Below are 15563 nucleotides of genomic sequence, written 5' to 3' on the forward strand. Positions count from 1 at the left end.
TCCACCCTGCCCTTCACCCGCGCAGCTGGCGCAGCATTTGCCTCTACCCCTCTTGCGCGGGCAGCGTTAGCAAACGGCCCGTCTGTGACAGCGGGAGGGGTCCCGGGAGGGCGCTGGGTTTGGGGGCTGCTCAGCGTGCTGCAACCAGTGCTCTGCAGACCGTCCGTAGAGCACAGCCAGGTTGGCTGGAAGCACAACCAGCGCATCTCGCTTCATGAGCCGGGTTCCTTAGAGACTTTTTAGGGAGGGAGCTGATGCTGCTGCGGATGGTGTGTCAGAAGTACTAACCTTCGAGCCTGAGCGTGGACATGCAACGCTGCTCCCCAAGTGTTTCCCTTGTCTGAATGGTAACATCTGCTGCAAGAGCAGAGATCTCTCTTCTTCTGCGGGGACTGACCTAAGTAACCCAGAAATATCTTAAAGAGAGCATCTGCCCAGGGAGAGAGAGAGTTCTGCAGTTTTTGTGAGAAGCTGGAAATGAAGGAACAGATTTATTCTTTCTTGCTTTATTGCCTTATTTTCACCTAGCGATGTACTGCCTTATTTCGTCTCATTACTTTGCCATTTGCCTCTGCCTTAATGTTTGCCTTCTTCCTGGCCTTGGGCTACTGGAAAACTTTAACTGGCTACAGTTAGTTATCAGCTCTGTCTCTGCGCTTGTGTCTAATTGGAAGGGTGACTGATTGAGCAGCCTTCAGCGATGCCACCCAGTGGCAACCGTGCATATGCGGGCACTGCAGATTTGCCTGCTCACCCGTTGGTCCTGCGCTGGGCAATCTGCTCCTGAGTCCAGCACTGCCTTGCTCCCACGTGTGTCTCATCCGTGCAGCCTGGCCACAACAACACACTTGTGCACTGGTTCTGCTTCAGCTTCGGACACAGCAAAGACCATTTCAGTGCTGGTGTTGGAAGGGCAAGTAGAGCTTTCATGGTAGTAGCTGCCTCCCTGAGGTTAATCGATATTTCCATCATGGCACAGTGGCATGCCAGTTTCCTGGGACATCATCTCTGGATTAATTTCTAACACAAGCATCTAACTCCAGGCTTCAACGTTCCTGCTGAGCTCTTTGCCTTCTCTCATGAGTTTTTTCCAAACACTTTTCACCTGGATGGTTGTTCCCATGTCGGAGCCTGACAAGGGTCACTCAGAGCAGAGAGTGTGGGGCTGCTCACTGTGAGAGGCAAAGCCAGCTGAGCATCCACAAGACGCTTTTGTTGAGCCCATCAGCATGCCTCAGTGAGGACCTTCTGTCTCCAGTGATGGTCAAAGGATGGCATTTAATTGCACCATGTGAGGAATGTTAATGCATGAAGTCTCTCAGTGTTTGGAGTCATCATCAAGCTGTGCCCTCTAAAAGTCACTGGAGAGTGACCCACGTTGTGGTTTATGTCTCTGAATGGGTCTGCTGAGCCTCCCACATACGGGAATAGCAGTGAGGCTGGTTATTTCGTGCTACAGCTTTACGTTGTGAGCATAACTTCATAGGGAGAGAGGCTTTTGGTGGCAGGAGGAGTTGCACAACCTGTGAGTAGGCTGCTCTGCCAGTGCTGGGTGCTGCTCTCTAGCTGGGTGGTAACACTTTGCACTGTCAATGCACAAATGTCAACAGCAGCACAGCGATGCACAGGCTGCAGAGAGCTCCTCTACGAACGGCACACATGTCAGCCCAGCTGGGAACGGAAAAAGCAATGAAGCAGGAGTACAGAGAGGAAACTTTTACTTCTTTTCTTGCTGTTCCCCCAGGAAGGAGATAGCAGGGTGAAAGGCTCTCCCCTTTCTGAGACCACACTCCAGGAGCTGCCTTTCTAGTGTAGCTTTTTTCCCCGTTGTGTTTGTTCGTGCTGAATGTTTTCTTGAGTGTGTCATTTGAAAACCTCCTTGATGTTGAAGTGAGAAGGTGAGATGCGTTTGCGTAGAGGAACTTTACAATTTTTTAATGTAGATTTCAAATTATTCTAAAAAAGAGGAAGAGTCGGGTGATGCCACTGCAGAATCCATCTCCTGTCTCCAACTTGCTCAGCAGCCACCTCCCAGTACCAACCAGACTGTTGCCTAAAACCGAACAAGCTGGGGCACGGCTCCGTTTGATGCCACCCATGCCAGCTGTGGGCAGGTTGTGAAGTCTTTCAACAGGAGATGAATCCCTTTAGTTACGGACTTGTTGGAGGAACTAAATACAGATATCTATCTCCCGGTGATCCTCACTGGGACTAGGGACAAGGCCATGAGAATCATGCGGTGAGAGAGCACATGCCTACCGTGGCAGAGAGGACGGTCCCTTGCATCTCTAGAGCCAGAAACCCCCTGAAGTGGGTAGGGAAGCTGCTGTATTTTAATTCTCAAGAATCTTAGCTTGAGATTGCATCTGTTTCCATCTTCCTAATTAAAAGCAGTTCTGTTTGTTTCTTCGTTGTTAAATCCTGACAAATCCTGAGCTTAGACTGTTGGTTGTTTTTTTTTTTTTCTAAGATAGTTTCTGAGCAGGGTGATAGATCTGCTGGCCCCTCTGGCTGTGTCCTCAGACCTTTATTTCCTACTGACATCCCGACAGCGTGACACTGTCCAGGGCAAAATGAGTTTGCACAAAGGTTTGGGGCAGCTCAGAGGAGGTCTACCCAGAACAGCAGTTAAAAGGATGGCGACTCTCAGACTCTGTGCAGCCCAGGAGCTCCTGCTATCGATGCTCTTGGGGAAGCTGCGCTGATGTTTTGGGAAATGCTTGCAAAACAAAGCCACGCTATGGACTCGGCCTTTCCACGAAGTGTGCTTAACTCATCTCCTATACCGTGTGTTGTGGCTCTTGCAGATCCGAGGGCTGCCGTTCCAGCTGGCGCCTAAAGCAGAACCAGCTGTGAAGTTTAGACGTTCCCATGGCCGGGAGCAACTCTGTCCGCTCTGGTAGCCAGTAGGAATTAGTGAGCAGTACACGAGGGATGCTGTGCTATTTCAACCAGCAAGGTGGACTAAAGAAATTGTTTGCTTTCTCAGCAAATAAAACTGAAAATTAATTGTGCTTTTCTCTTTCCTCAGGGTCTAATGGGTTTTATTGGTCCGGTGGGAGAGCCTGGAATAGTGGGAGAAAAGGTAGGATTGCTTGCAACAAATTGGTGGTTGTAACTTTTGCAGGGTGAGGGAGTCTGGGCCAGGAGGAATCTTGTGGAGATTGAAGTTGTCATGTCAGTGCAACACCCAGCTGGGAATGTAGCGCATCCAGGGTGTCTGAGCTAGTCTTGGGCGAGGCAAAAGTCATCCACTTTGCATTTAGGAATTAACATGCGCTTGCCTTCCGAGGAGACGCCATCAAATATTCTCTGAAAATGTAAGCTTTATTCATTCATAATCTGCCAGAAAGCTTGTATTTGACAGTCAGTTCTGTTTTTTTCTGGGAACGAGGGACCCGTCAGCCCTGTGTTCCTGGTCGAGGGAGGAGTCCAAGCAGTTTAGGCTGCAGACAGATTTGAGCAGAGCTGTGCTCACAAGCCCATGCTGAGTTGCCAATGGGGTTGCACAGGGCCAGGGCTGAGCCTGCGCTGAACAGGAGGTCTGAGCAATTTCTCAGGTGCAGGGAAGGTACAAGAGTGCAGCCACCTCTCTGAGCAAAGGCTGGTCCAAATATTTCCCTTTTCGTTTGACGAGGACCGTCCCGCCCGGCTGCCCCTGTGGTTGCATTGGTTGCGCTACTAAGGGCTGGTGCCCTCTTGTGTACAGTACAGACACATGCTGCTTTCAGGAAGAAAAATGCCTTTATTTTCCATAAAAATGTGAATGGACATTAATTTGTTTTCTATTAGAGTGTAAAATTTTATTCAGGGGTAGCTTCCAAAGACAAATCATCTATGTCATTCATTGTATCTCCGTTGTGGACTGCTGGTTTTCATTGGTGGTTTAATTATTCACAGTCCGGCCATAAAGCCAGTAAAGAGCATAACTTGATGCGTTCCACACATCAGTTCTCTCTCTTGCTTTTATTACTTCAAGCCCTGTCTTCTGGGTAATGATGTCAAGACTGTGACAGTTACACTGCGTTCGCTGCAAATGCATTTTATTGCTTGTCTGCAGCAGCCTTTGGAAAGCCCGTGGCACAAGATGGTTTCTGGTGGGGCACTAGCAGAAGCAGGCTCAGTCCCAACTGTCAAGGCACACAAGAAGTAAAAGGAACGGTGCGATGTGGGCTGCATTTTACAGAAGGAAAACAGAGGAATAGTTGGTGATGTGTCCGTCCAAGGTGGTTACGCAGCAAATTGGTGCCTGAGTGAGCTGGATCGATGGCAGCTGCAGCCCTGGATTGAATGGGGAATAAGGAGTCTGCCATGCAGGAGATGTGGAAAGACCTTTTTCCCCACTCCAGTAAATTCACATCTGGCCCTGTGACTTCCATGCCAACACCTGAGCTGTCCTTGTGTTGCAGATCAGCTCTGTAACATGGTGATGTTACGTTGGTGTCAAGGCAAACCCAGGCTGTCCTTTGAAAATCTGCCCTAGGAGATCCTCAGCATGGCTGGGATTTCTATCAGACTTCTTGTCTACCAGGACAAACTTACAGATGACAGAAATAACTATCATCAAATCAAAACCTCAACCAGGCCTCCAGTTGGCACAGCATCCTACAGCTTACTATGCTGTTGTGAGCTAAATGAAGTGGGAAATGTGCTTTCATTAGACATAGCTGAGTCAGCAATCTCCATCCTGAGAGCTGCAAAACTTAAGACTGAAGCCAGTAGAATCCAAAGATTATCAAAGAGAACAATACAGTTAACACACACTTAATAAAATCCATGCATTCGGGGGGGGGAGAAATAATCCTTACATTGGTTTACAACTGGTGACAACACAAACTCTGGGGTTTGTTTTTAATAAACTGCTTAGAGCCCAGACAATATTTCCCCTTACGCTTTAACTGTTGGAAGGTAGGTCAGATTTTGGGCGTAAACTCCTTGGCAGCATTTACTAACTCCTCCTTCCTCATCCCCCCGAGCACACAAACGTAACACACCTAATTCCCGGTGCATTACTGGGGCTGCAAGGGAGAGTGCAGGCGGTCGTGGGGGGAATTGCCACCGTCTCCATAAGGAGCAGTGGCCATCCCGTCGCTAGAGCCATGCCTTCGACTCGCCCTGGTGTCAGTGGGTCGCGGAGGTGCTCATGGAGGCTTACACCTTGTCTTCTGTTCTTGGCTGAGCTGTAGGGCCAAGGATGTACTCAGGGGAGCGAGATGTTCTGCATGTGGCGATAAGCAAGACTTTGGGAATTAAGGAGTGATTTTTTGGTACATTAATTTTTTTAATGCCAAATTAAAGTTCAGGTGGGGCGTGGAGGCATCTGGCTCTGAACCCCTTGTAAACGCAGGTCTCCAGATCGTTGTTGTTTGCAGTGTGGGCTCAGTATGAGCCACAGGGTAGGGAGGTCCCCCCAAAACATCTACAGTCTCCTTCTGAAAACACCAGCTGTCTATTCCAGGCAGCATCTCTGTTTTTTTCCCAATGCGATTCCCTGCTGTCAGCAGGGCCTCATGGCCACAGCTTTCAAATCCGTGTCTCTAAAAATACCAGAACGTGCAGGGATTATGGTACTGCAGAACAGAGAGAGATGTCGTGCCTTGGGTGGGAAGGGCTGGAGATCTCCTGGGATCCAGTCCTAGCACTGTCTGGAGTTGCAGGTGGTCCTGAGTGCATTGCTTGTTTCTTGTTCCTTAGTGGTTTGATGGCACTAGTGAAGTCCCCTGTCTTGGGGTATGGAGGATTAGCTAAGTCTTTCTGTAGTCCTTTAACTACTCTGATGAGATGGCTGCTTGAAAGAGGGTGGTGATTATTCTGTACTGGAAGCCTTTCTGGCAGAACTCTGATGGCACAGACTGCAATTTGTGGATCTTTTAGTTGTTTTATTGCTCTGGATCCCCATTGCTGCCAGCTCAGAGTGCTTGTTTGCAAAAGTCCTCACTCTTCCCGATGTACCTGTGTCTCTCCTAGGGTGACCGTGGCTCAGTGGGACCCCCAGGCCCTCCAGGAGTCAAGGGGTCGATGGTAAGGAGTAAGTCTGCATTCTCTCGCTCTTGCTGCTGCCTCTCTCTCTCTCTGTCCTATGAAGGGTGCAGCTTCTCCCGGTCTTTTAGTTACATGAGAATAGCTGCAAATTCTTCCTGTCTCTGGGGGTATAGCCATTTGATTGACAGAGGATTGAGGTACAACCTCTCCCCGGCACTCCTGTTCAGCAATGTCCCCTTCAAACACTGACATTCGATGAGTGCTCTGCAGCTCCATCAGCTGAGGACCTGTCATGTCAAGTAGATATAACCAGCAGCTACAAGCTATGGCACCTGAAGGACTGCCTCTTTCCAGGCATCCTGACGGCTGAATAGAAGGTGTCCAGGAACAGGGATTTCCAAACCTCTCTTGTTCCCAGCCCACCGAGTCACCAGGAGCAGCTGGAGATGCGGGGCTTCTTGGGCAGCATGCTCGTGGTGCTTTGCTGTGCTATGTGCACTGCCGTTTGGGCATCCTCGGTTAGGAGCTTAACAGAGGGGACCGCAGCAAGATCTTGTCTTGTTCTGACACTCACCTCCTGTCTACCACAGTGCAAGACCCAAAGATGGACGTTCCCATTAATACAGCCCATTCTCTTCTGGGCTGTTCAGAAAATCTAGCTGCTTATTCTGCTAGCAATGTCATAGCTGAGCTTTTGGCAGCCTGGCCTTCTCTATCTGCCCCTCAGCAATTTTACCCTGACAAGTAACAGACCTGCCTGACCTTGCAAGCAACCAATGATGCCTTTTTTCCTATCTTCCCACTTGGAGGAAGAAGGGCTGAGCAGATCCTGGGAATTCACACCAGGCATGTTCTCCTTCCCTTTTAGGGGCACCCCGGGACACCAGGAGGAGTGGGTTTTCCTGGGATCCCTGGACCAACAGTAAGTAAAGGCTGTCATCACCTTGTAATACTGCACACCAAAAATCTGCCTCCTGTATCATAGAACCACACAATCACAGAACGGTTTGGGTTGGAACAGGGACACCTTCCAGTAGACCAGGTTGCTCAAAGCCTCATCCAACCTGGCCTGTATCCTGGGTGTTCATGGGCTGAGTCAAGCAACTGTGTCCCTGTTGACTTGAGTTTGGTATGAACAAGAGATATGGGGAGAGGGATGGGGTGTGCATGAGAGCAGCATGGGAAGAGATGCTGAAAAAAAAAATTGGTGCTTAATCCAAACTTTTGTAGCTCGTTCCCATAATGGGGGGACCAAAACTCACAATCCAGCTTCGATCGTTTAGCGGGACATGAGCTCGCTAGCTCAAGACGTTACGCAAGACCCTCTGTTTCTGCTAGGAACTGTTGGTTGTAGTGGTGATCACGTCATACAGTGACTCCGTTCTGCAGTGACCACATCATGGGGTGACTCCATCCTGCAGTGACCGCATCATGTGTTGTCAGAGACCTTCACTGGAGTGAGAGGGGCAGCAGAGCTGTTGCCCCCAGCTGCACCCCCCGTCCAGCTGGGCTCCTCTGGTACCCGTCCAGCTGTGGCTGGAGCATGCAATTGGTGTGGAGGTAGATTTTAGTGTGGCTCCAGTTTCCCACAGCCATGGTTTAGATGGTGCTCCAGCTCTCCCAGCAGCACAAATTGCCACCGTGTGTCGTTTGCTGGAACCAACAGAAAGGCAGCTCTGGGCGAGTGCAGGGAATGGATTTTGCTCAGTGTGTGAATTCCCACAGTGTTGTTAATTGGGAGGAAGATCACAGTAGCGAAATGCCAGGGCAGTGCCAAAGGTTTGGCCTCCAGATCAGCGGTCACTCTGCCTGCTGCAGGGAGCTCGGGGATGCTCTGGGCCCACTGGCTGCAGCCAGCTGCTCACTGGGGAGAGATTTCACAGTCACAGGTCAATGGAGGTGAGGGAAAGAAAAGGTCTGAGGCCAAGCAGCACCTCGTGGTCACCCGTCCCTACCTGAAGAGCAGCAACGTGGCACTGGCCAGACCCTTACAATAAAAGGAGCATGATGCTGCCCGCAGCCCCCAGCAGCGGGCTGCTCTGTGGCCCCTCAGGGCAGCACCTCCTCTTGGCAGAAGTCTAGGAGACAGCTGGATATCTCTAGGTGTCCCTTTTTTAGCAACTTTCCCAGCACATTAGCTGCTGCATGACTTGGGGACAGCCGGAGCACTGGGCAGGCCCCCTGCTCACTGCACACTGTGGCACTGGGCAGGACGGGAGGGCAACCTTGGCAGGGGAGGCTCTGCACTGGCCCTGTGGCAAAGAGCTCCCAGTCCTGCAGCACTGTCCAGTGCACCACTAACTACTACCTTTAGTTGAGGCTGAGTTTTGTCTTACTTCACTGGGGCATGACAACAGTATGAGCAGAGACATCAGCTCTGACTGGAGACTGCAGAGCTCTGGGGGCTGAGACCATCCCCAGATCCTTCCACTTCCTTCAGTTCCCTGTTCTCCTGCAGGCAAATAACTAAAAAGTTCATCCAAGCAAAATGTTTCCTCTAGGACTGTATTTTAAAAAATCATAATTCAAGAAGTCAAACTTCCCCACAAAGCCAGTGAATCAAATAATCCCCTAATATCAAATCCCCACTCATTAACTCCAGCTGTTTCTGCCTGTTTCTCCACCAAACATTCATTATTCTCTTTTCAAGCCAGACCTGAGGCATGCTGTTGTTGTTTGTCCTAAACTGTTAAAATCTTGGAGATTAAGCTATCCGGTGAGCCTTAGCGGCTCTGATGGCTGATTAATTCAATAGAGGCTCATTGGGAATGGGGAGCAAAGGCATAGTCAGTGGTAGGAAACTCTGCCCTCAATTTCAGCTCCCCGAGGCTGTGAATTCCTTTTCCCTCTTCCTGCTTACCATCATGGTACATCTTTTGTGTTAATACACACTTTTGAAAATAATGTGTACATATAGGTAGATTAAAGGTCACTCATCTTCTCCTAAACAGTTCCTTGAAATTCCCAGCACGGTATCTACTTGCTCCCTCAATATTTTGCCATCACAGCGAATGTTTCTGTGCTTGTATTTTCATAAGCTGTTTGGGATAGGCTGAGACTTCCAGGAGGATATTCCAAATACCAACAAAGAATAGCATTTCAGTATGTGTTTATCATAAAAATCTCTATAAAACAGGCATCTGACACATCTACTGCTTCTCTGTGCCAGTCACTACTGACCTCACTAGCAAAACTGAGATTTACTGTGATTGCAGATATAGTTACAGTCAACTTACTTTTCCATCGTGAGTGAGAACAGCTAAGCAGTTGTGTTCTGAGCTTACATGCCATGCAGAAAGACACCTCCGTTCCAAAAGCAAAACCTTTATTAGTGGCAGTGGTACAAGCAGGAGGAAGATCACAGTCCAGTTTTGTTCTGGTCCCTGGTGCAGTTTGCAGGGTTGACAGTTGGTAAAAGCTGTTAATATATAAATAGCAAAACTTGATGTGGAATGTTTGAGAGAGTCAGAATGGAATGTGTCATTTTGAGGTTTTCTTTTCTGACAACAGAAAGGCACTAACTTTAAATATGGGTTTTTGAAGTTATAATACAGAAATAAGTCCTGTTCATTGAACATATCCTTTAATTTTTGAAACTGATAAATATTCAAACAGGAAAATAAAAACCTTTTTCATTTTCGTCTGCATTTTCTGCGTGCATATTAATGAATCAAGCGTGTACAAACCCAGGTTAAAAGAAAACCTGAAACCTTTAGTAAGTTTAAGAAGAATGGGAGGGATCATCTGCAACACCAACAGTCCAAATGAAATTAGCATCTATCTGCCAGTATGAATATTTATGCAGCACTAACAGAAGATAAAATCAGTACTTGGCTGAAAAGGTCGAACTTGGATACCTAAGATGAGGTGTCTGATTTTGTATTTGGACAACTGAAAACCAGATCCTGGTTATTATTATTTTTGTACAGATACGGAGCAACAGCTGCTTTTAATAGCTTCGGAGGGAATTCTGGATGTTCGACTTCAAATCACGCCACTTACACAGACAACAGGCTGCAGATACTTAAGCATACAAACCTCAGCCAGGGTCCTTGGCCTAAATGTTCATAATCCAAAGACAATCAGTGAATTAAAAAAAAAAGACCATTTATAAAGAAGTAAATACGGTAATGTCCTTGGCAAGAGTTTAATGAACCAACCTGCTGGTCAAGGATCTGCGTCTGAGGGTCCTGCAGATCACGCAGGGATGTGGGGTCTTACTGCCAGCTGCTGCCTTCCTCCTCCTCCATCTTCATTTTATTTCCCTTTTTCCCCTTCCAGGGTCCGGCAGGAGTCCGTGGCGCACCAGGGATAAGAGGGATGAAAGGCCGCAGGGTAAGCACTTTCCACGAGCTTGTATCCCTCTCCTCTTTGAGCTGTTGGAAAAGTGATCTGGGGGATTGGTTTGGGGGTGTGAAGGTGAGCAGCAGTTGGGGCAGCACCTCCACAGCCGTGTTTCTGCTGTGTGTAAAGACTGCGGTTGTTGTAGCAAGTACTACCAGGGATGCGAATGCAGGTGATGTGTATGGGCAGAGGGGTGTCCCCGTGTAGAGTTTATCATGGAAGTGGTCCATCTTGTCTTCCCCAACCACCTGCAATGTCAAAACAGGGTTTATGGGCGCTTCTGGTGAGGATGGTGAAGATTTAGTCATCTGAAACTGTATCTGGGCTGGGGAAAAGGGTGCGGGTAGAAGACCAGAAAAGGTGCCTTTGCTGCCAGGGGACAGAGAGCAGCTGAGGTGTGAAGTGTTGTGAATTAACCGGAGGCAGATAAAGCAGGAAATGTTATGCCATGACATAGAATTAGGAGACGAGACAGGCAGAAACGGAGCTGACAAGGAGCCGAACAGCCTACTCTTCCCAGGTCTCCCCTTTCAGGCTTGCAGGATTAATATCTTCTGGCAGAGTTCTGCAGGGTTGTGATAGAAGTGTGTGTTGCTTTGAAGGCAGATCAAATTATAAGCATGTCCTGCATCTTTCTATGGGTTTTTCCAGCCCATAACACAAAGCCCTGATTTTATCTGTACGTATCTAAACAGTACCACACTGTAAGCACCTGTAAATCCTCGCTCTGCCTGGAAAGAGCAGATCCTAGCTTAGGGCTGGGTGATGCTCGCATCACTGACAGTGCTCCAAGTGCATGTTACACTGGATAAATATTTCACAGGCACTCTGTGTCAGTTCATGTGTGGCTCTTCCTGCTCTGGGTGACAGCTGACAGCAGAATGACCTCTAGACCTGCCAAAGCCGTTTGTTTTCCTGCCTGTGACGTCCAACCCATGTCCCACTGAGCTCCTCAATTTTTCTTCTCCTTCAATGAGACATTTATTGCAGGAGCATCCCTCCTTTGGGTTGTTTTTCCTTGTCCACCTGCTTTACAAACTATTAATAGGGAGCGCACGTGGGTTCTGCTGAAGGCCCCAACAACAACGTATTTTACATTTCTCCCTCCAAGGATCTTATGATATCTGTTTCTGTGTTTCATTTTCAAAGACACAGGCTGGAGTAAACTATACATTTTACCCACCCCCAGTCTCTACTCCTACTGCAACTCCTGCTTGGGGAATTCGGGACAGCCAAGGGTTGTTGGGATATGTTTCCCTAGACCAGAGTTAATACTCGCTTTGAATAGCTGGGACCAGCAAACGGAAATGGAATAACCAACTAGAAAGCTTTATAACCACAGAGTTACGTACCCTGGAACTGCTTTAAGCTTTAAAAGCATAGCTAGAAGGACACCAAGCCCAGCAGATGCATATCAGGGTTCAGCTTTTAACTTGTGGCTGGGAAGTCACCCCAGGAAATGCAGAACGTGAAGGCAGAGCAGGAGGCAGTGCCCGGGGAAGAGGGTGCGTTAAGGGCTTGATCCTGCCCTAAGGACACCGGCGCCAGAGAGGGGTAAGCCTCTGCCAGCGGGCGCTGAGCATCTGGATCTGCTGCTGTTGCCCTGCACTGGTCCTACTCTCAACACCCACTGCTGGACTGTGGCGTGGTGGAGGTTTGGTGCGTTTGAGCACCGCAGTGATACAATCCGTACAGAATTTGTGAGACAGACAGACATCCTTTCTAAGATCCCCAGCAGAGAGGGGGAACTTGGGCTTTGCTCTGAAATCCTATAGATTTCAGTGAATATGATGTGGGAAAGTCAGTCTTGTAAGGACCAGCAGATCTTCTGCCTGGAGGATTTCTGGTTTGTATCTCCCTCTCCCACATTTTCCTTCTCTTCATACTCTCAGAAGATATTCCAGGCACATAGTATTCTTTGTTTGCTTAGTTTGTCCTGCTATTCCTGCTCTTGGTTTTCTCAGGATGGGGAAATGATCCCCCAATTGTAATTTCAGACATTACCCTCTGTCTATCCTAGCTTACAAAAAGCACGTAATTCAATTCAGAGTGGAAACATGAATGCAGCCTCCGCCAGATGTTTGTGGATTCCATGAGCTCTGTTTGTGGATACTTCATTAAAGTAATTTTGCTTTTGAAGGAGATGTAAATAGCAAATATGGTTTCGATCGTAAAGAACAATGGAAACTTTTGGGGGTCTGTATTTATGCTGTGATAGCTTTTGTATTGTCAAGATATAAGTACAAATTTTAAAAAGAAAATTCTTTAAAACTTGTGACCTTCTTTTTAGTCATGACAGGGCTATTGTTCCTTCCCAAGTCTTTGTTTAGCCCATCAAACCGATACTGAGCAATCTTCCACAAACACAGTTTCCCATCTCCTCTTCCCTAAGGACAAGAAACTTGGACGTGTGAGCCCAGGCTTGTTTCCCTTCATCCATACTCAGTGCAGCACTTAGACATGTGCTTAACATTCAGCTAGTGACAGCTATGCACATGTTGAAACCTAATTATGGAAGCAAATCAAGGTTTAAATTTGGAGGCGGCTGATTCAGCAGGTCCCTCACCCTATCTCCTTAAAATTCAAAAGCACGTTTCTGTTAATCAGTGCCTCGCAGCAGGAAAACGTGTGGTCTCCAGCATCCTCTATCAAGCATATCAATATCAAAAAGCCAAGGTATTGACAGAGAAGCTCTACAAAAGGTTAAATATCAACTGGAGCCATGACTTGCAACTCAGATCCTAAAGCTGCACCTGAAATCCTGCCATAAAGTGACTTACGTTACCCCGTTCTTCTGGCCAAGGTGTCTGTCAATAGTTCTGGGATTTTATCCTCTCACTGGAGGGGATGCTGAGTACTGGCTCAGGCCACTCACAGGAGCTTTTCAAATCCCAAAGCATGTTTCTGTTTTCTGCTCTGCCATTCATTCATCAAGCTCCTGCATTAACTGTTGCCCAGGTGCAGCCTGCAGAGGCGAGATAAGGCGTGCTTGGCGTGCATGCCTGCGCTCCCGGCACTGCCGCTCCGGGCAATGGGGACCACTATCTCTGCCACACAGACCCAACGCTCCGCAGCATCTCTGGCTGCAGGAATTTGTAAACGCTAGGAGTTTGTGAAGTGGTGTTATCTAAGCAAACCTGAAAATGGTTGCTTTTTCCAGGCCCAGCTGAGAAGTTGTTCATGGAGAAAACGCAGAGGTATATTGGTTTGCTCCCAGGGATTTTTCTAGTTGGCTGAGAAAGCATTAGAAGTGTTTGAGGAAAAGTTAGCTACAGGTCGATGGCCAACCATGTCTCCCTTCAGCTTCAGTCAAGGCATCTTCTTGCTTTTCATTTGGCCAGACTGTGATAGCAAAACGTCAATATTTGGATAAAGGGGTAAGGAGAAAGCTTTGGATTTCTGGAAAGGAGCTACCGACTGCTTGTTCGTGCTGCTGCTTCTGCTATGCAGAGGCTGGTTACTGACTCTCTTGGAGCTCTGAGTATCTGTTTAAACAGGGGGAAATCATAGAATCATAAGATGGTTTGGGTTGGAAGGGACCTTAAAGATCATCTAGTTCCAACCCCCCTGCCACAGGCAGGGACACCTTCCACTAGACCAGGTTCACAGAATCACACAGAATCACAGAATGTTAGGGATTGGAAGGGACCTCGAAAGATCATCTAGTCCAATCCCCCTCCCGGAGCAGGATTACCTAGACCATATCACACAGGAACGCATCCAGGCGGGTTTTGAATGTCTCCAGAGAAGGAGACTCCACAACCTCTCTGGGCAGCCTGTTCCAAGCCTCATCCAGCCTGGCCTTAAACACTGCAGAAACACCTTGTTGAGTATTTGCCTACTCTAGCAGCAAGGTCTATCTCTGTTGACTCACATGAACCAGCAGCAAACCTGAGTTGCAAAGCCTGGAGCTGAATCCCCCTGCGTTTGTGAGCTGATGATGTTCATATCTAGCCAACAGCGTAACACACACTCTAGTCTGGGATTGCTGATAGTGCTACTCAGTATTTCACATCTCTGAGGGAAATCCTGCCTTGACCTGTGCACTCACTGATCGTGCACCACTGTGACCTGCTTTACTACCATTGCTGGAGCCTACATTAGAAATAACTCACGGTTACAGGGGGCAGAATGTGACTACAGGTGAGACTTGCAAGGACTTAACGCTAGCTTTCTACTACACAGCTCCCTGGGGACCTACACAGGGATTACAGTGAGAATGTGCCCATGTAAGACACTGAAACTAGAATTTTTAAGAACTGCTGGCCTCTGCCCAGCCCCGAGCGTCTCGCTGCCTGCTGAGATCCTGGACCTCAGCACAAGCATGACTTGCTGCAGCTGGAGCATTGGCGTTCAGACAGGGGGTCGCGGAGCTGTGATTTCCTGCGCGAAACAACACAACCGAAAGGGGAAAGTCATCTGTTTAGGTAGCAATGAGCAATGACACTTGGTCTGGTGGCTCACGTGCTGCGGTGGGACTGCCCAGGCACGTCCCTGTGCTGTGACTCCTTGCGTGACCTCGGGTGAGCTGCTTTGAGCTGGCCGTGACAATGCCTTTGAGCCGCATGTTCATGTCCAGCTGGCTTTGGTGAAACAGTTGAGCAGATTTTCAAATGCTCCGTCAGTCATAAACCTGTATCTCTCTGTGCCTTGGCTGCCCATGCAGAAAGGAGTGGACAGATCTCGGTTTAACCCTCCTTTTTTCCTGTTTACGTTGTACAGCTACTTGGAGCTTGCACTGTTTGTACAGCCCTGGCCCAGCAGGACCTCCCCTGAGCTGTGTCCTGCCATATAAATACTAACACAGATTAAAGAAAAGCTTCCTTCTCCACTTCATGGGTTCCTAGAGATGCTGACACCGGTGACAAAGCCATGCCTTTCACTGCCCCCTCCTCACCCCGCTCTTAGGCCGGGTCCATGCTGCATATGCCTGCAGGAGGACGTTCCCTAAGACGCCTCCCTGCACGCTCGCCCTGGTCTCTCTGCCCTGCCGTGCTCAGGGTAGCACACCCAGCTCTTCAGTGAATTTTGAAGCCCTGAGGATGTGAGGGGAGCGCAGGGAGCTGCGCTCAGCCCTGCCTGCCAGGCCGAGCCACCGGCTCTGCAGGGGAAGGCACCGTGCTGTGCCTGGCGGCGTTTGGCATGGGATGCTCCCTGGAGAGCTGCCAGGACCTCACTCCCTCATCTCTAACCAGCGTTGTCAGTAAAAGAGAGTATTAAAGATTTAACTAATTGAC

The 15563-nt window shown here is 48.6% G+C and overlaps 1 protein-coding gene across 1 annotated transcript in view; it reads left to right on the plus strand.

Moving 5' to 3' along the window:
• Positions 1-15563, plus strand: part of COL27A1 (collagen type XXVII alpha 1 chain) — a 134108-nt gene that overhangs the window by 67689 nt on the left and 50856 nt on the right. The window contains exons 22-25 of the mRNA XM_068413834.1: positions 3032-3085; positions 5968-6021; positions 6851-6904; positions 10264-10317. Coding sequence (XP_068269935.1) covers positions 3032-3085; positions 5968-6021; positions 6851-6904; positions 10264-10317 — 216 coding nt within the window. The remainder of the gene's footprint in view (positions 1-3031; positions 3086-5967; positions 6022-6850; positions 6905-10263; positions 10318-15563) is intronic.

This window comes from Nyctibius grandis, chromosome 16 (assembly GCF_013368605.1).
Source record: "Nyctibius grandis isolate bNycGra1 chromosome 16, bNycGra1.pri, whole genome shotgun sequence".
Lineage (NCBI taxonomy): Eukaryota > Metazoa > Chordata > Aves > Nyctibiiformes > Nyctibiidae > Nyctibius > Nyctibius grandis.